This window comes from Pinus tabuliformis, chromosome 2_2 (assembly GCF_031772625.1).
Source record: "Pinus tabuliformis cultivar Carrire ecotype Pingquan chromosome 2_2, CPIR1, whole genome shotgun sequence".
NCBI classification, from domain to species: domain Eukaryota; kingdom Viridiplantae; phylum Streptophyta; class Pinopsida; order Pinales; family Pinaceae; genus Pinus; species Pinus tabuliformis.
The window spans coordinates 780,354,014-780,375,368 of NC_142300.1; the positions used below are offsets into that span (position 1 = coordinate 780,354,014).

The 21,355-nt window shown below is 37.9% G+C and overlaps 1 protein-coding gene across 1 annotated transcript; it reads left to right on the forward strand.

The window, feature by feature from the left end:
• Positions 1 to 14,989: 14,989 nt before the first annotated feature.
• Positions 14,990 to 18,289, forward strand: LOC149195012 (uncharacterized). Its single transcript, XM_089407870.1, has one exon. The coding sequence runs from the start codon at positions 14,990 to 14,992 to the stop codon at positions 18,287 to 18,289; it is 3,300 nt and encodes a 1,099-aa protein (XP_089263996.1).
• The last annotated feature ends 3,066 nt before the right edge of the window (positions 18,290 to 21,355 follow it).

A 21,355-nucleotide genomic window follows, 5' to 3' on the forward strand; every position in this document is an offset into this window, starting at 1 on the left:
TTCAATGCCATGGGAGTCAGATACAGCTTTATCAGTTGCCGAAGCCTTCCCACTTTTTGATTCAATTGGTACCCACTTTTGTGCAACCTATTAAGAGTTTCAATGTTTGTCGTTGTTTCTTTCATAGGTAAGCTCCTTTCTTGTGACTGTAGCATCCCTCACTTTCCAAGGGTGAGGGGGGGGGGTGTGGGTGGAAAAGGCTCTCATCAACTATCGCTTGATCTTTTTATTAAGAAAAGGTTTTTAGATTGTAGAGTCCAATCAAATCATGTTTCATTAGTAAAAATTTGCTTTGAAAACATCTTGAGATTTTGAAATCCTTTACAAAAACATGTTCACTCATGGGTCTACTATCCAAGATACTTTAGAACAATAAATAAAAAAGATATTCAATATATTCAATGTGTATAATGCATGCAAGGTGGTCACCCAATAGTGTGAAGTTGTTATTCCCCATTTTTTAAACAAGGGGATGTGTTAAGTGAGATGGCCTAGGATGTTCATGTTAGCATGGGGCCCATATTCCAATTTTACATTAGCCTAACCTTCGATAAACCAGACCAAAACTATAAGTACAACTTACCAAAGTGGGAGATCAAATAATTGACTGACCTCTGCATCGCTCCATATGAACAAAGGATAAAGAGAGTCGAGAGTCTCATGTGCTTGACTAAATATGTCCCACTGATTTCATAAACTCAAATCTTTTAAATAAAAATTTTATTAGTTTAATTATATAAGTTAAATGGTTGATTATGTTAATAGATTTATAATATTAATAAATATTTATGCGAGTTTCTACTTCTTATCAATATTCACCCTACTTCTTGCCAATATTCACCCCAGATAGTTATAAGTCAAAAAGAAATAATTGTGATAATAATAAAATTGACAAGGGCTAAAACTATGACTAAAATTGAAAATCATTTACATGATTAAAACATCACATAATTTATTTATAAAGTATAAATAATTTAATAAATTTAATTATTTATTTTTTTATATCATAATGAAAAAAATCATGTGTGTGTGATATGCATGTTATGTATTTATTCATTTTAATATGATATGCATGTTATGATTTTTCATAGGAAAAAAATATTTATAATGTTAATAAAAACAAAATAACTTTAATTCATTAACTGAATTGAATTCAGTATTATATCTTATGAATTCCATTCAATTTAATTAATTTATAAACTAGATTGAATTCATTATCCTTTATTAACCTTTTTTATATAATTTCAAAAGCTAAGACGATATCTCCCTCCATATTTGGCTATGAGCGGCCTCTCCATACAAAAACCAAAGAAATAATACATGTTGAACATATAAACATTAACAATACAAGAAAAGCATATTTTGTATTAGAAAACTCCAATTGGAAAAAAATCACTTAAACAATAAATCAGTAGATTATTATGTTATTGTTTCAAAACAGTTATGTCTTGATTTAGATCCAAAACTACAACTTTAAATCTAAGAACTTCCACTTTTTCACATGCCAAATTTACCCCACATTGTTCACTATGTTAACCAATCCAATGTTCTAACTACGAAGACCTGAGATTGGAGTCATTGGAGTCTGATTTGCTAACTGGGTTTACAAAATAGAAATTTCCCCCTTTTTCTTTAAAAGAGAAAAAACTAACAACTTTTTATTAATAGAAAAATGTTTTCACAATATCATGAATGATTTCTTCACATTCTCAATTACCCAAAATTCAATTTACATATTTTCACAACTATTTAGTTACATATTTTCACAACTATTTAGTTGGTGATTCACTGTATGTCATTTTCATTGCCAATAATATGTTTATAAACCTAACAAACATTGCCATGTACATAACTTTCACTTTTTTCGAGTCAAATTTCCCCACCACATTGTTTATTACCTTAACCAATCCTCCCACGAAGACTTGAGATTGGATCAAATTTTCTAAGGGGTTTAGAAAACAGAAATTCCATTTCTTTCCCTAAGACAGAAAAAACTCTAAAAACTTCTTGTTAATAGAAAAATGTTTACACAACAAATTCCTATTAATAAAAAAATATTTCCACAATGTCATACATGATTACATTCACAATTGCCCAAAATTCAATTTACATATTTTACTAGAAAAAGTTTTCCATATAAACATAACTCCCCTAATTTTTCATCATATGAGTAGCCAATATGAAATGAACCATTTAAATTCATTACAGAGGTCATTTCATGCTTGTTTATAATGAAACTCATCTAATGATACATTGTAACTAGCTATTTTATGTCCGGTTCCAAGAGAAAGTCTGGAAAATGGCTAGTACCCTGTTCAAAACACATATTATGATGATTTCAATTGTAATGAATGTTTGCCTACATGAATCTGATTTATAAACAAAATAGGTTTATAATTTATCAAGTTTTAGACGTTGGCACTAAGAAATCTGAACAGTGCATGAAAGCTTGCTCAGTCACATGAATCTGATTTATAAACAAAAGAGGCTTATAATTTAGCAAGTTTTGGACGTTGGCACTAAGGAATCTCAATAGTCTATGAAAGCTTGCTCAATTACATGAATCTGATTTATAAACAATAGAGATTTATAACTTAGCAAGTTTTCGATGTTGGCACTAAGAAATTTGGACAGTCTATGAAAGTTTGCTCAGTTACATGAATCTGATTTATAAACAAAATAGGTTTATAACTTAGCAAGTTTTCCACGTTGGCACTAAGAAATCTGGACAGTCTATGAAAGCTTGTTAAGTCACTTCATTGCAAGTAATGTCTGCAACACACATTTTATAGACCACCAAATCACACAACCTCTTTAATCTTGTTTCAAATGATAATTGCACCATGGAGAGATAGAGAACATATATACTGGATTGTTCACTGCAATTTTTAATTAATAAATTTAATTAAAAGAGAAAAAAAAAAAACATAATTACTTCACAGCTAAATTTTAGTTTTTAGTTTGTGAATACTATTAACAATTAATATCAATTTATTTAAATATATTATTATTATTTAGCAATTATTACTACATTTCATAACACATTATATATAAAAATTTAAAAGAACAAAATACTAATAATAATAATACAACCTCATAACTAACCACAACCAAAAAAGACATGGAGGTATCTTGAGCATTTAGGAACATAACCCAATTCCCTAAAAATAATTATTAATTTTACTAATATATACATTTACAAAATAATATTATATTTTACAAAGTAATATTATTATTTACAACTAAATTTTAAAAAACTACCTTATTTCTAAATTTTATTGTCATAAAACATTAATGTGTAACTAATCATCATTTGTATATTTCTCTAGTTTATAATTAATCATAAAATATTTTTGATATGTTTTTTAAATGTATATTAAATAACCGTACTCACAAAAAAATTCTTGATTGTAGCCAAATGTGATGTTATTATTATTATTTGTATAATATTAATTTAAAAAAAGCATGAAAAGTTATGATCGGTGTTGCTCTCTAATTCAAAGATAGATTAATTGATCAAAGAGGGATCTAATTCAAATTCTTGATTGTAGCCAACTGTGATGTTATTATTATTTGTATTATTGAAATAATATTAATTAAAAACAAACATGAAAATTTATGATCGGTGTTGCTCTCTAATTCAAAGATAGATTAATTTATCACACAGAGATGGTAGAAACAATACCTTAAAAGTGGTGAAGATTGCAGGTTGTTGTATTTTGATGTTCATTCACTACTTTGATTTATTATTATATATCATATTTTTATAACATTGTTATGGTGACTTCACATCAAGGAGTGTTAATTAATTCACTAGTTTAATTAAATATTGTATGTCATATTTTTATATTATTGTTTATTTTTTATGCACTTATAGAATGAATTTAAATTTTGTTTCTTTTTGTAAGATATATTATTTTACATATTTAATCTAGATGTGGTTTTATAGTGCCCTTTATTTTCCAACTAAGATATTAATAAAGTTATTTTTGTTTTTTATTAAAATATTAAAGATACTCATTATTATTATTTCTTTTATTAGGGAGTGCACTGTGAACATATTTAATTCACTACTTTGATTTATTATTATATATAATATTTTTATATTTATTGCATATTTTTAATTTTTAATTTTACATTTTTTTATACTTAATTTTAAAATTTTAATATATATATATATATATATTAAAGAAACGGTTATGAATTGTATTAATTGAATGGTCTAAATGCCAGACTTCAGATTACAATGAGAGGGAGCCAGACCCAAATAGAATTGACCACCTGAAGTACTGTGGGGTTTGTATTCTACTTCCAGCTCTTTTTGGGTTTAGCTATGTAGTAGATTTTTGTGATTTTCCCAAGCTTGTAAATACGAACAAACTGATTTAGTAGCAAACAATAAAACATATCAGCTGGTTGATTATGGAATTGGATCCCATGTTTCGTCCCCGTCTCTTATCATTGCCCCGACAGAGAGAAGAGTAGCTTTATTAGCTTCAAGATCTGCTTCTTTGTTGTTGTCTCTCAAAATGTGGAAGTATTTTAGGTTTTGGAACAACTTCCCCAAGTTTCTGATTCTATATATCAACCTTGCCAATCTTAAGTCCCAAGGGGTAGAGTTGGTCACCATGATTTTTATAATCACTTGAGAATCCCCAAAAATGTTTGCCTCCTTGATTTCCAACTTGAGACCTTGGAAGAGGGCCAATGCCTCAGCTTGAATGCTGGAGTTGATCCCCAGACCCCAAGCAAAGCTATGGGTCGATATGCCTTCAGTGTTTTTAGCAGTTCCTCCTGCCCCAGCCTTGTCAAGATTTCCTTTTGCAGCCCCGTCAAAGAAGAGAGAGTGCACCTTTTGATTGGAGATCCAGCTTTGAAAGTCTTCCTTATTTTTTCCCCTTATTTGCCATTCCTTGGGAGAGAAGATATTTCTGACGGCTTGGTGGAATTGCAGATTTAAGGAGGCCCCCCAAACAGTATCTAGCTGATTGAGATTTGAGTCGTCTTTTTGATCTCCCAAACATTCTTTTAACTGGAACTTTATCTTAGCCGCTACCACCTTGACATCGTGCTCAGTGCTTCTGAAAATTCTGTTGTTTTGCTCTAGCCAGATCTGCCAGCAGCAAATTTTGAGGAGAGAATACCAAGCCACTTTAATCACTTTGTTTTTTTGGGGGGGGACTGGGATAACTGTTCTGCCAATTAGCGAATAGATCAGTTATGGAGACAGGGAGAATGAAATTGGGGTTCCAATGATCCATCAGCTCTCTCCAGACCTGCACAGCGAAGTTGCATTTTAAGACAAGATGCATGGCACATTCCACATTCTCTCTGCACAGGGAACACCTGGATGGGCCATAGAATCCACGCCTCTGCAGATTGTCATCAGTAAGGATTTTTCTATGGCATAGGAGCCAACAAAACATGTCGATTTTGGGCAGCAAGGGAATGCGCCAAACTTCCTTCCACAGAGCCGGATCAGGAGGGACATTCGGTTTCAAGGCGAGATTAACGTAGCCTTGGGCTACAGTGTAACCTACAGTCAATGTACCCCAGCCACGCCTGTCTTTTCTACGGATATGCAAGGGGGAAATTCCATTCAGCATAGCACGGAGGCAGATGGAATCCTGTAGGAAATCCAAAGGTAAATCATTCAAACTCCAACCAGCCCAACGCGTCCCAGCCCACGTGGATATGTCCCACAGCGTGGATCTTCCTGAAGCAGTCAATCAATCTCTCAGCGCCTTCACAGAGGGGCAATCACCAATCGAGTCACGATTCATGACGCGATCGGCCTAAATGTTAATTTTCTTCCCATTTTCAGGGATCCAGTAAGCCTTGGAGCGGATCAAAGGGGCTGTTTTGGAGCAGAGTCTAGCAAATGGAGAGATGCCTTGGGGGAGAGGCCTATCCAGACATCTAACCCTCTTGCCTTTGAAATATTTCCTCCATAGCACTAGCTGGGCCCAGCCAAGCTTGGGCGCAATAATTTTCCAGAGAAGCTTGGCTACCATGGCAATGTTCTGCAGGGATAGATTCTTGAAATTTAGACCTCCCTCCATCTAAGGCTTGAGGACAGTCTCCCAATTTACAATAGGGATTTTCCTCTCATTTTGTTTGCCTCCCTTCCAAAAGAAATTTCGAATGTGCTGGTCCATTTTCTAAAGAATGCCAATTGGAGCAAGGAGCACTAAGAACTGAAATAAGGGGAGACTACTGAGAACGGCTTTGATGAGGACTGACTTGCCTGCAATATTTAGCCAGTTGAATCCCCAAGCCTGGAGTTTGTTCTTGAATTTTTCTACTTGAGGGAGCAAATCCCTGCTATAGGCACGCTTGAGAAAGATAGGGAGCCCAAGATACTTAAACGAGGTCCAAACTGAAGAGGTTGCGAATCCAAAGCATCTAGCAATGGAACTAAGCAAAATGGGCGTGATATTCTAGCAGTAAATTTGGCACTTCCCCTTGTTGAGACTGCTTCCTGACACCATACAAAACTCATCAAGAGCTTATTTGAATTTGTTGGCCTAGTGGATCGAAGCAGCCCCAAGTAGCAAGGTATCGTCTGCAAAAAGGGCATGATTGATGCTTTGGACTCCCATAGCAATGCAAATCCCTGAAATCTCCTGCTCTTGCATTTTTTTATTTAGATGGAAACTGAGAACGGAGGCTTGAAGAACAAACAGAAGAGGAGACAGAGGACAGCCTTGCCTTAGTCCTCTTGAAGCTTTAAAAAAACCAGCAGCTCTGCCGTTAACTAGAGGAGCAATCCATGGCTCCGAGATGCAAGCCCGGATCCAGTTTATAAAGCTCTCCCCAAATCCAAACTTTTGCAAAACATTCAAGATAAAGTTATGTCTAACACGATCAAAAGCATTTGCTAAGTCCAGTTTGGTAGCCATACCTTTTTCCTTGTGTTGTTGGCTTGAAAGGATTGCCTCTTGAACTAAAATGAAGTTGTCCACTAGTTTTCTACCATGAATGAAACCCCCTTGATTCTCTGGAATGATTTTAGGGAGAATATGTTTCAGCCTGTTAGCTATTACTTTGGTGATCAATTTGTAGCCAGTGTTGCAAAGAGAGATGGGACGAAATCTGTTGAAGGAGTTGGGGCCTTTCTCCTTGGGGATGAGTGCAAGGAACGAAGAGTTTGTACTTCCTCCAATTTTTTGACAAGCTTGGGATTTTTGGACCATTTTATAGCAATCTTTTTCCACAATGTGCCAGCAGGTTTGGAGAAATCTGGCAGAGAAACCATCAGGACCTAGGGCTTTATCTGGGTCCATGGCAAAGAGAGCATTTTTTACCTCGGCCATGGTGACTTTGGCTTCTAGTTGGTGATTCATCTCAGCAGAGATTGAAGGGGGAACCCCGTCCAGAAGACAAGAGTTCTGAGTCGCATTCACCTCCTCGCTGTACAAATTTTTGAAATGGAGAAGGGTTGCTCGTTTGATGCTTGCAAAGTCTTTGTGATTGATAGTTTCTTCTTTGATTTCAGCTATGGAGTTGAAACATTTTCTGGCTTGAGCTTGCTTGTGGAAGAATGAAGAATTTTTTTCTCGTGCTTTAAGCCAAAGACAGCGAGATTTAATCCTCCATGATTCTTCTTAGGCCAGGCAGGCTTTATGATATTGTTGTTGAAGTTGGACCTCTTTATCAAGAATTTCTCTAGACACATATGCCTCTTCCGAGAGTAAATGATGGGTGTCTCAATGACTTTGGAGCTTTTTCTTTCGGCTGTTGGGTTAGGAAGAGTTTTGGCCCAACACTTTAGGGCAGATTTCACTCTTCTGAGTTTTTCTTCCCATACGTAGAATGGAGATCCGTTGACTGGCTGGGACCAAATTTCCTTGACTATCTGCAAAAAGTTGGGTTCCTTGATCCAGAGAAGGCTAAACTTGAAGGGGATGGGGCCAAGATCGGTATGAGCCCGGAGATCAAGCTTGATAGGATTGTGATCAGAGGTGCTGCAAGAAAGGATTCGCATACTAGTGTCTAGTCCAAGCAAAAGAAAGGAAATTTGAACAAAGAATCTATCCAGCCTTGCTGCAATGTGTCCAGGTCCTACTCTTTTATTTGACCAAGTATACTTACCAGAAGTAGGCTTGATATCTAACAGGTCCCAATCTTGCAGGAGATCCTCTGCCCATTCTCTTGCCGGATCTCGCACAATGCATCCTCCTCGCTTTTCTGAAGAGTGCAGCGTGAGGTTTAGGTCTCCTGCAATAATGACATTATCTAGATTGCCAGATCTGCTTGGCTTCTTATTGAGTCCCAGCGGGCCTTTTTTTCTCCAGCATTGACCGGCACATAAACATTGAAGAGGCAAAAAGTTTCTTTAGTAACGAGATGCTGCATTTTTAGCATCACTCGGTGAGTATTTGAAGTCTCAGACACTAGCGAAAACCTGTTATCATTCCAAAGAGTACCCAACCCTCCAGAGGCTCCTCGGGCTGAGACAGTTGTTGCTTTACTTTTATTCCAGAGTTTTTTACCTGTTTGGAGGAAGTCTGTATCCTCCATCTTAGTCTCCTGGAGAAGGAATATGTCCGGGGCTTCTATTCTTATTAAATTTCTTATGGCCTCTTTTTTTATTTTACTCCCCATACCCCTACAATTCCAGGAGATTATTTTCATTATTTGCCTTTGCTTTGCTGGGCTCCCTTGGAGCCTTGATGCTGGTTTCTTGCCATCTTCGGCTTTTTTGCTAACAACCTCTCCAAAGTTGGTTGACTGCCATGTAACTTGTCCTTGTATGTTTCTTGCTCTCTTTTCTCTCGATCTGTTTTGCGCCCTCTTCTGGATCTCCTTACAGAGGTTTGGGAATCGCCTATTTCTCCTTCCTCCTCTGAGTCTTCCGATTCTTGGTCCTCTTCCTCAACTTCGACAGGGGTTCCTTTTGAGCTTTCTACAACACTTGCATCCTTGGAAGAGATAGGCAGATTACCTTTTTCTGGAGACATTGCTTTTTGGACCACATCTTCATGGGTTTCCTCTGGCTGTGAGCTAAGAGGATCGAATTTGTTTTCTGGAGCAGGCTTAGGCGGGATCTTTTGAGCAGAGGCCTGGTGAGGACCTTTGCCATTAGTGCCTCCCAACTTCTGTGACTTGGTTCCAGCCGTCCTCCTTCCCTTGCACAGCTTCATTGTTGGTCGGGCAACTTCTGGCGAAGTGGCCATAAACATGGCATTTTCGGCATTTGAAGGGCAACTGTTCATAGTCCTGTTTCTGCACATGTGTCCAGCTTCCGACATTGATTTTGATGGCCTCTGGCAGCCCCACCTCCAGATCTACTTCTACACAGATCCTGGCACAATCATATTGATCCTTATTATTCGCTCAATCTATGAATTCCCCAGGGCATTTCCAATGTGCATCAAAGAATACCAATTCCAGCAATGAACTGGGAGATTTGGAAGCCTAACCCACACCAGGACTACTTTGGGTACATCTACTGCTGGATCGAAGTCTGGAGTCCATTTATTCAAGTACAGACCCTGAGGACCCATGAAGTAGGGGTCGTTTCGAAAGATCAAATCTTTGTCATCCTTTGAAGTGAATTCGAAGAGGAAGAATCCTCTCCCCAGAAAGTAAGAGGTAACACTTTCTTTGATCAACGGCGCCCAATTTCTGTTGACCCAGCTCTCAGTGGTTTTGGGGGATGGCCATAGTCCAGTGAATTGGCCGATGAGAGCTCGCTCGGTCAAAGACAATGCAACCTGAATCGGGGTTTCAGGAGGAAGAGAGATCTTTGGAATATCATCCAATTTTTTAATGAATTTCACAGCTTCAAAATTCTTCTTCTTTGGGAGTCCTACCAAAAGCCGGTTAAAAGCCTCAACTGATGAGATCGGAGGAGGAGGAGGTGGAAGAGGGGTTTCAGGAGGAAGAGAGATCTCTGGAATATCATCCAATTTTTTAACGAATTTCACAGCTTCAAAATTCTTCTTCTTTGGGAGTCCTGCCAAAAGCCGGTTAAAAGCCTCAACTGATGAGATCGGAGGAGGAGGAGGTGGAAGAGGCGCCTGGGGAGTGCCCAACACCTCCATGGGTGCAAGCCCTAGGGAACGGGCCTGTCAAAAGCTAGCAGGCAGCAACGCAATCCTCCATGGACCAGTCTGGCCGCAGTATGTAGAAGAGCCCCACGCGGACACGCCCGCAGGGATCAAGGCGGCAGAGAGCGGGCGTGCTCGCTGTCTACAGGATGCGCAAGATGCAAATCTCGGGGGTTTGCAGAGCGGGAGCCGAGTCTGATTTCCGCCTTTATTGATATTAATGTTATTAATATGATTTCCTAGATCCGGTTGACATCTACGGGTTTGGTAGTGGCGGTACACGTACACGGCGGCGGGTGGCGGGCTTCCTTCTCTCCCAGATATATATATATATATAAAGCTATAATATTTTACAGATTTAATCCATATGTGATTGTATAATGCCTTTATTTTACAAATGAAATATTAATAATTTAATTATTTTTATTTTTCCTTTAATATCAAATTTTATAATAGATTTTACTATACAATTTAGATATTAAAATGAATTAATATTATTTTTATCATGATTTCTTTTATTAATTCATTTAATTAATTTTAATGTATGTAAGATAAATACAATTTCTTATTTAAAATAACTTTTATTTATTACCTGACATATGATTGTAAATGCCCTTTATTTTGCAAATGAAATATTAATAATTTTATTATTTTTATTTTTTTATTTGATATCAAATTTTATAATATATTTTACTTTACAATTTAGATATTAAAATGAATTAATAGTATCTTTATGATGATTTTTTTATTAATTTATTTAATTAATTTTAATGTATGCAAGATAAATACAATTTCTTATTTAAAATACTTTTCATTTATTACCTGAGTCATAAATGCACATCTAAAGGTTTTCTCTCTAAAATAATGAACAACTATATATTCTCAATATTTTAATATTTAAATTTTTATAAGATCAGATTTAATATGTGGTTGTATTACAGGGAATTCACTCAAAGAACCTCTCACATATCACGTGGGTTGCTGGCATATTAAACAATACCCTTAATTTGACTACATATTGGAAAACATTATTTAACCCCCTACTTTAAATAGATATTGTAGGTATACATTTTTCATTAACATTTTTATTCCCCTTCATATTTTTTCGCTAACTTTGAGCTCCATTTTTTGTAACTCCCAATATAAAAACCTTTTACCCTTTTTTGTAACTCCCAATATAAAAACCTTTTACCCCCAATATAACGCTCAATATATTATGACCCTTTACCCCAGTATAATGTTCAATATATTATGACTCTTTACCCTCAATATAATGCTCAATATATTATGTCATCTTGTTCTCAATATATATTCCCTAATATGAATGCACGTGGTATGGTATTACTCCTCCAGTGAAGCCCTTAAGGGTTGTCTAGTACCTTTTATTTTGCAAATAAAATATTAATAATTTTAACATTTAAATTTGTATAAGATAAATTATTTAACATATTTAATCTAAATGTGGTTATATAGTCCTTTATTTTGCAAATAAAATATTAATTATTTTTTTTTTTTTATTTAATATTCAATTTTATAATGAATTTTACTTTACCATTGAGATATTAAATTGATTTAATGTTATTACTAAAATATTAATAATTTGGCGGAGCTTGTGAGGTGACAGGACGATGGCTTGGCGGGATGGTAGGGCGTAGGGTTCGATCCTGAAACCCTAGGTTGATGGCCTAGGTGACGCTGGCAGCCCAACTCAAGGACACGCAGGTACGGGTTGGGCTTAATGGCAGATCCTCCGAGGCTAGAAGTCTTCGAGGTGACCTAGAAAGAGACAGCTGGGTGGTTTAACAATTGTTTTTTCTCGGTTAGGGTTCGGGGTCAATAGCTGTCGGTTTGTGTCGGTAGATCTCCACTGTGGGTTTTTCAGCGAAGAATACTCTTAGGCGGTTTTGGAGCAGCATTAACCGAGATTCAAAACGCTTATCGTCCCCAGGCGGTTTCAGGAGCGTTTTTTCAGGTAACGGTGGTTTTTTGAGGTGTCAGTTTTACTGCAGTTTTGTTACCATGGTGAACCAAAATGAGGCGGTGGATCTAGACCCAGCACCGGAAGACATTCTTTCGGTCTGGGGGAAGGAGGTCAACGAACAGAACATCGACAAGTTCTTTGGGCAAGTGGGCAGCCTTGCATCCGCCACCTTCTCAGTGGGAGGCTCGTGGAGTAACAAAGCACCTAAGGGTTTACTGGAGGAAAGTCTGGAACTGTCTGGTGCGTTCGGCAAAGGCGGCAGGGTCATTGGAGAGACAGGCTCTCAAGCGGAGGAAAGTGCACCGAAAGAGAAAAACTTCGGCTCCCTTGATAGTAAGGCACTATCCCCCTCGAAGGTTTTCTGTCCGTCTGGTGGACTCGAGGACATCATAAATTTCAATTCAAACCAAGGAATATGGAGATCTGTAGGGGGTTTTCAAATTTCAGATAAGGAAGCTCGGGCTAGAAGCAGTCATCTGGCAGTTAACAGGCACCTCTTTTCAAAAGGCTCGCCTCAAGCTGGCTCGGGTGTGGAGGGGGTTATCTCTGGACTCGGCAAGGTTTCCAATCAGGGGAAGGAAGATCAGACCCTCGTTCCTGGAAGGGCGGAAGAGGAGGGAAGTCTGATTGTAGGCAAAAAAGGAAACACCGTAGGAGTACCGCTTTCTACCTCTTCAGGAAAGGAAGTTAACCCCTCTGCGGAGAATGAGATTGGTGCTCAAAGGGTATCAGACAAAACAGGCTTGGAATCTTTAGATAGAGAAGTGGAACCGGAACGAGAAAGGGCCGGGGATAAGCGAAAAAAGGCGAAGCCCTTGAAAAAGAAAAGGATTGCAGGAAATTTGGTATTAGGAATGGATGTTCAGGTGGAGGATGCCTTGGAAGTGGCGGAGTGTACGCTAGTGGTCAGAGCAAGAGGGAGGTTTGTCTCAGGCAAGTTTTTACAGCAGTGGGCGGAGCGCCAATGGAAGGAGACCCCGGTAAAGCCCTTTTTAAAACTGCTACACTGGTTAAGGGATGGTTTATGATCAGATTTGACAACAAGGAAGCTATGGAATGGGTTGAAGGGAGAAATTGGGCTTTTGGGAATCACCCAGTCTTCTTCAAAAGGTGGTCTCCTTTATTCGACGCTTCCAAGGAGAAGGTCGAGGAATTCCCAGTCTGGGTCAGGGCTCCTGGTCTGCCTCCCTTCCTTTGGGTTGACTCTGTATTTACTTCTATTGGAAATCTTCTGGGTACTTTCTTGGAAGTGGACAAGTCCTTCCTCCATACCCACGAAAGAGCAGTGGCCAGGATCTTAGTGCGGCTAAACCCAAATGAAGGACTAGCGGAATCTATAAACTTGCAGTACAAGGATTATGTCTTTGAACAGCTTCTGGATTACGAACTTTTACCATTTCGGTGCCACAGATGCCATGAGTATGGGCATTTGGCAAGGGAATGCCCACTGGGGAAGCGCAGAAGGAGGACACAGAAAATAGATGAGCAGTGGGAGGATAGTACGAGGAAAGAAAAGGAACCGACGGAGAAGATAAGCTCAGATGCAAAGCCTATGGAAGGGATCCAAATTCAGGAAGAAGAAGGCTTAACCCAGGACGGAGGGGAACCGGAACAAGTAAAAGAAGCTCCGAGCTGCACTGAAAAGATCTCAGTCGGAAATGTTGATATCCCTGTTAGCGAACCTCCCGGTATGCAGTCAGACCCATTAAATCCTGCTTTTAATTCTGATTCTAAAGTTGTCTTCTTGTCTATGGGAACTCCTATGATAAATAGATGCAATGATGATTTTGTAAACATTGAAAACATCACTGCCGCTATCCCCTCCATTGATCTGAACTGTGAAGATGGTTCCCATGTAAGTCTGGACTCTGGTTTATCCCCCCCTGCTCGCCATTATAACCTTAGATCCCTCAGAAAAAAGCCTGATAGCAGTCTCGAAATTCTGGAACCGGTGGGTGGGCTGGGCACATCGTCGTCTAGAAGCTTAAATAAAAAGGGTAGAGGTAGGAAATCAAACCTGTCAAAAGCTCAAGTCAAAGCAAAATTTGATGTGGCCGATGGCAAGCAAATGTCGATCCCTGGGGCGCTTAGAGCAGCAATTCCCCCTGAGGCTGTTATAAAATGATTTGCTTGTCATGGAATTGCAGGGGTTTAACCAGTAAACCCAAAAAACTGGCTTTGAAGGAACTAATCTCGCGCTATAATCCGGACATTGTCTTTCTACAAGAGACCTTAGGCAGAAGTGTTGACATAGAATCAGCCCTCAGATCTTCCTTTCCGGGGTGGGCTTTCGTAGCTTTAGATGCTGCGGGTCATTCGGGTGGTCTCGCTATCGGGTTCAGGGAGGGCAGATTGAAGATCATGAATCACTGGGGTATGCCTCATGTTCTGGGTATGGAGATTTTTCCCCCGAATTCGATTTCCCTCTTTTGATTGTCAATATATATGGGCCTTGTCAGGCAAGGGTATCCTTCTGGAACGATCTCCTGTCTAAAGATTTGCTGAAAGATAAAAACCTGATAATAGGAGGAGATCTAAATTTTTCTTTAGGGAATGCGGAAGCTTGGGGCCCCTCAGCCAGAGAAGACCCTCTATCAGATTTTTTTGCAAATGCACTCCTATCTCATAAACTGATAGATGTAAATATTATAAAAGCTAAACCTACTTGGAGGAATAGGAGAACAGGGGAGGAGAGAATAGCAAAGAGGCTGGATCGTTTTCTAATCAGCGATTTGCTGGCATCCAATATTCCAATGTTCAGGCAATGGGTGGGTGACGGGGGGAATTCTGATCACTTCCCCATTCTTTTAGAACTTTCCAAGCCCCCCCAAAACCTGCTGCACCTTTCAAATTTAATGCCTCTTGGCTGCAAGAGGATTCTTTTAACCAGCTTTTCAGGAATACTTGGAGACATCCGGGTAGAAGCTCTTTGGAGAACAAAGGGGCTCTCTTTATGGAAAACTTAAAAAGACTAAAGAAAGCAACTTTAGAATGGGCCTCAGCCAGAAGGAAAAAGCAAAATGAGGAATTGGCCAAAATTGATGCAGAACTTCGAGAACTAGAAGAACCTGAGGCAGATGCTTATGCTACTCAGGAGTCAAAAGAAAGAATTGTGGCCCTTGAAAATACTAGAGCAAAGATTTTACTGGACAAAGAGGAGGAATGGAGGCTTAAAAGCAGGGCAATCTGGCTGAGAGCGGGGGATGAAAACACAAAATTTTTTCACAACTATGCAAAAGGCCGGAAAAATGCAAATACAATTTGGAAGCTGAAGGATCCTGAAGGTAGAGAAGCCTCGTCTTTTGAGGCCCTATCAAATATGGGAAAGGCTCATTTTCAATCCCTGTTTTCTGACCCAGGAGGGGCTTCTTTAGCTGAAGTAATTAGAACAGCCCAAGTTTTCCCCCGTTTTGTGGAGGGGGAGGAAGCTGAAAATCTTTTTAGAGAGGTGACAAAGGAGGAAGTAGAAAGTATAGTAAAATCAATGGCAAAAGATAAAAGTCCGGGGCCGGATGGATGGACAATTGAGCTCTTTATCCATTTCTTTGAATTGATTGGAGATGAGCTAACAGAAGTGGTGGAGGAATCAAGGAGGAAAGGAGAGATTTATTCCCCTTTTAATGCAACTTTCATTGCTCTTATTCCCAAAAAAGAGGATCCGGAAACTTTCGAGGATTTCAGGCCAATTTCACTATGCAACTGTATTTATAAAATTATTGCAAAAATCATTGCGGTCCGCCTGAAACCGATATTATCAAACTGCATCTCAACTGAACAATTTGGGTTTTTAGACGGTCGTCAAATTCATGAAGCTATAGGGGTGGCACAGGAAACCATTCACAGTATCAGACAATCAAACAAGAAAGGGGTTGTGTTAAAAATTGATCTGTCCAAAGCTTACGACAGAATCAGCTGGATTTATCTCAGGATGTTACTGACTCACCTGGGCTTCAAGGTGGAGTTTATAAGCTGGATCATGGGGTGCATATCAAGTGCAAGTTTTGCAGTTTTAATAAATGGGGCTGCTTCTCAATTTTTCAAAGGACAAAGGGGGCTGAGGCAAGGATGTCCTCTTTCTCCTTTGCTTTTCCTCCTAGCAGCAGAAGGACTCAGTAGACTGATATCAAATGCCAAAAGAACAGGTTTGATAAAAGGTTTGGAAGTTGCTGTAAATTTGTTCATTACTCATCTCCTGTTTGTAGATGATATTTTATTATTTACAAATGGGAGTCTAAATGAAATCAAAGAACTTAAAAGTATTCTTGATCTGTTCTTGAAAGCTACAGGGCTACAAATAAACTCAAGGAAGTCCCAGCTAATTTTGGAAGGCTTCAATAGACAGGAGGAGCTCCTAATTTCAACTTATCTGCCTTTTGAATCCTGTAATATGGAAAGTCCGTTCAAATATCTTGGCTTTTGGCTGAAGCCATCCTCATACAAAAAGCAGGATTGGAACTGGCTGGTGGCCAAAATTGAGCAAAAAATTTCCCACTGGAGCTTCAAGTGGTTATCACGGGCTGGTAGGCTGACTCTAGTGAACTCAGTTTTACAGGCCATGCCTGTGTTTTGGGCAGCCCTGACCTGGATCCCAAAAGGGATTCTCCATAAGATTAAACAAATATGCAGCAGATTCCTTTGGTCAGGGACAAAGGAGGACTCAGTACTTCCATGGGTGGCATGGGACAAAATTGCAAGGCCAAAAGACTGGGGTGGATGGGGTATAAAAAACCTTTCGGACTTCAGCACTTCTCTGGCAGCAAAATTCGGATGGCGAATAATCAATTTTGAGAATCTATGGACCAGAGTGGTAAAGCGTAAATATATTGATCCTATTCCTTTAGAAGATTGGATAAGAAATCCAAATAAAAAAGGCAGGAATTTTTTTGTGATATGGAAAGCCACGACAGAGGCTTTTAAAGTCATAGAACATGGTTTGGCTTGGCAGGTAGGAAATGGTGAAAACCTGAGGATTGGCAGGGACCCTTGGGTGGGATGCAATGAATCTTATGCTTTATCCCCAGACCTGATTGCCCATTTGGAATCAAAAGGAATTACATGTCTAAATCAGATTGCAAACTTAGGACAGTCTTCCATTTGGGGACAAGCTTGGAAATCAGGAGAAGATCTAGAAATTGACCCCATGTGGAGAAACGAGTGGCAGATGTTTCTTCAGGAGCTCAAAAGATCCAATGTTAGAATAAAGGACAGGCCAGACCTATTGGTTTGGGCACATGCTGAATCGGGAACCTATTCCCCAAAGGCTGGGTACAATTTTTTAATGAAGAAAAAGGGGTGGGATGTTCCAGAATGGTGGGTAAAACCTTTGCTCAAACTAAAATGCCCAAAAAAAGCCAGATTATTCTTATGGTGTGTGTTAAAAAAGAGAATACCTACATGGGATATTCTTCAATCTAGATTCAAACAGGGACCAGGAAGATGCCCCTTGTGCTTTTCAGACTCAGAATCCATTTCCCATTTGTTCATAGCCTGTCCATATGCAAGAAAAGTATGGGAAGAGACGCAAAAATTATTAAGTAAAAATGTAAGATGGGAGGGGGAAACCATTCAAATAGCATGGGAATACTGGTGGAATCATTATTTAGAGAGGAATTTGAGGAACCTTCCCCCCATTATATGCTGGGGTATATGGATAGCAAGAAATAGAAGCATTTTCAGAGAAAAATCCACTCCAGCGGAAGTGATTGCTATCCAAAGCTCAGCCATACTGTCTAGTATTCCGGAGCCTGAAGAAACTCGGACATCATCTCATAGTAGGGAAGAACTGATCAGAGATGGGATTCCATGGGCCTATTTCGATGGGGCAGCTCAGAATAACAAAACTGGAGCTGGGATTATCATCCATTTAAGCACTTTTCACTCTTTAAAAGCCTCAGTGGGCCTTGGGACCGGATCAAACAATTTCGCCGAACTGTCTGCCTTAAAACTCCTTTTATGTTGGCTTATACACAGGAATATCTTCACAGTTCAGATCTTTGGGGATTCATTAAATGTAATTAACTGGGTCAATGGAAAACATAGATGTCAGAATTATCTGCTGAGGCCGCTCTTTGAAGAAATCCAAACCTTAAAGCATTATTTTAATGTGTTCTCTATTGATCATATTTACAGGGACCGAAATGAAGCAGCAGATAGGCTTTCTAAAGAAGGTTTGCAGCAAGCTGTGGACTCGTGGAGAATAACTAAACAGATCCAGGATCACATCCGTGTGTCGGATCTCCCACCATACTCTTAATTTTAAAAATATCAGCTGTGTTTAGTTTTCTTTTGACAGTCTTTCCTTATCTGAAAACGGAACTTATGTAATCTGTGGTGTTTATTTTCTGTTATGTTCTACTTTGGACAAAACATATGGAGCTCTTGGTGGTATCCCGTGGGTTGTTTTCCTCTGTAAGGAGACCCACGTTTTTTGGATACAGACAGTTCTCTACTATGACTTAGTTGTCTGGGATAGGTAAAGATCCCGCGCTGGTTGTAGGCGAAAAATGCTCTTTGGTTTATATGCCGGCTGGTGATACACAGAGAAGCTGTTTCTCTCTCTTCTCTCTCTTTGGGACTGATGTAGTTGTTTTTGGAATGTTAACTCATATGCTTGTAACTTTTTTATTACTTATAAAAAAGTTCGCTTTTTTCCTCGGAAAAATATATATATATATATATATATATATATATATATATATATATATATATATATTAATAATTTTTTTGTTTTATTTTTTATTTAATATTCATTTTTATAATGAATTTTACTTTACAATTGAGATATTAAATTGATTTAATGTTATTACGATATTGATATTGATTTTATTTTATTTATTTATTTTCTATACATGGAATTTAAATATAATTTATTATTTATTATAAATTTTATCCCATTTTTTTATAAAAGTTAATTGTTAATACAATTATAATATCTACACGTGATTGTATAGTCCTTTATTCTGGAAATAAAATATTAATAATTTTATTATTTTTAATTTTAATTTAATATTCAATTTTATAATAAATATTACTTTACCATTAAAATATTAAATTGATTTAATGCTATTATTATATTTATTTTATTTTATTTATTTTTTTATTTTTTCTATACATACAAGATAAATACAATTTATTATTGATTATAAATTATAGCTCATTTTATTATAATAATTAATTGTTAATACAATTATAATATCTCTAGTACTAATTCTGTCCCCACATCTAGGGGATGAAGCATCAGTATCTACGCCCATTGTGGAAACATTTCTAAAAATAATTGCAAATATTGATCAATATACTTTACATTATACAACCCTTCTCCATATCCAATCCAAGTGTGGAGAAAGAAATCTAAAACAAAACAATCACAAATTTCCACTTTACATTATACAACCCTTCTCCCTATCCAATCCAAGTGTGGAGAAAGAAATCAAAGACAAAACAATCACAAATTACCACTAATCACGATCTGAACCACTGAAAAAATTGGGAAAATTGGTTAATAATACGATTCTGGGTTAAATATCGAATTGTTTGGACCTGGTGAAATCTGGCATCCCCGGTCGGCAAACAAATGTGGGAGCTTAAATCACTTTTTTTTTAAATTACATCAACAACAAAAATATAAAATTATAATTATAATTTTAAAAATATATAAAATTTAAACTATAATTTTAAAAATATTTAAGAAATAGTCCTTAGGGATGGGCAAGTTGGTAATCACCAATGCCGTGAAGTTCGTTAAAAAGATGGATTCGATAGTCTCCAGAGGTGGGCGAGTTGGTAGTCACAATGCGGTGAAGTTCGTTAAAAAAGCGGGCTCCGTACTGAAGATCACGACTCCTAATGATTATAAAAATAATGATATAATGATCGAAATACACGAATCACAAGACTGCCCCTATTGCTGATTTCACTGTAATCAAAAAAACAAAATATTTAAGAAATATATAAAGAAGTATTTATTCCATATATAAGTGTTTATTAGTATAATAGTACTAAAATTAGAAAAATGCACAATAAGTTATAAAATTAGAAAAATGCACAATAAGTTATTATATACCAAGTACTAATTTCGAGACACTTGGGCATACATACTAAGTACTAATTTCGAGACACTTGGGCTTTGAATCATATAAGTATATATATTAAGGAATTTGTTTTTAGAAATAGCTTTTCCCTTTCTTGAATTTTCATTTTCTTTTTAGTAAGGCCAGTGTATTTTTCTAATTTTTTTATTATTAGAGATGGAGAGCAGAGAAACGAAATGGAACAGGTGATGTTAAGTCCAAGGTAGCTTCTCTCGGCGGAAGAGCTGCTAGCAAAAAGAAATTGAAAGGATCACTGTGTACACTACATCTCTATGAAAAGTTCCACAAGGAAATTCAAAAAATTCATTAGAGTTTTACGACATGTATTCTAACCATATTTAAATTTTGTTTTTCCAGGGTGGACAACCAAACCTGTATTATATTGCGGATGAGCAAGATAGCACTGGCCAGAAACCTTAAAAACTGCAGTGGGGGAGAAGCATCTTTGCTGAAGAATCATCATACAACATATATCGTTAAAGCTGAGCAGAGATTTACATATATCGCTGCCGTAGCGTGTAGAGATACGTCATCACATCATACAGCTCCCTCAAAATTCGAACGTGATTGGGATACGAAAGTCAACCACCCCAACCAAAACATCATGCACTCATTTTTTCATATCTATCCATTGGCTGGGCCAATATTCATAAAGCTGGATTCAAACTCAGACATGATGGACTGAAAGCCAGAGGTAGTCTGGACGAAGCCATGATTACAGTCGATATTCTTATTGCCGACGAAATTCCAGATGAAAATGGTAGGCATTTGAATTCATTGAAAAAGATCTTTAAAGATACAGCTTGGGTATTGCAGGCGCTAGCATTCAAGCTAAAGCGTGGACGGTTGAAGTGAGACGGTTGAACGGTTGAAGTGAAGAAAAACGTTCAGTTTGTGCAACGGTCTCACGCCTGTGCCAACGTCCAGCCGACAACTTTGCTCGCTCTCGCACTTGTTGTTGCTTGGCTCTTAAGCCTGTGTGGACACCTCTCACACATGTTTAGACGTTAGTTGACATCTGTTGCTCGCTCTCACACCTTTATGGGGACGATCGCTAACAGTTGTTGCTCAGACCAACGGTGGAAAGCAATTCAATCGTCTAACATAGGGGATCGAAGGTGCATAGGGCTGCAGAGTTGCAGCTTTGGGAGTTCTTTCCAAAAGGAAACGGCGAAATTATGTATGATGATTTTGATTCACTGTTCCCGATGGTGTTGTCAAATTCACTT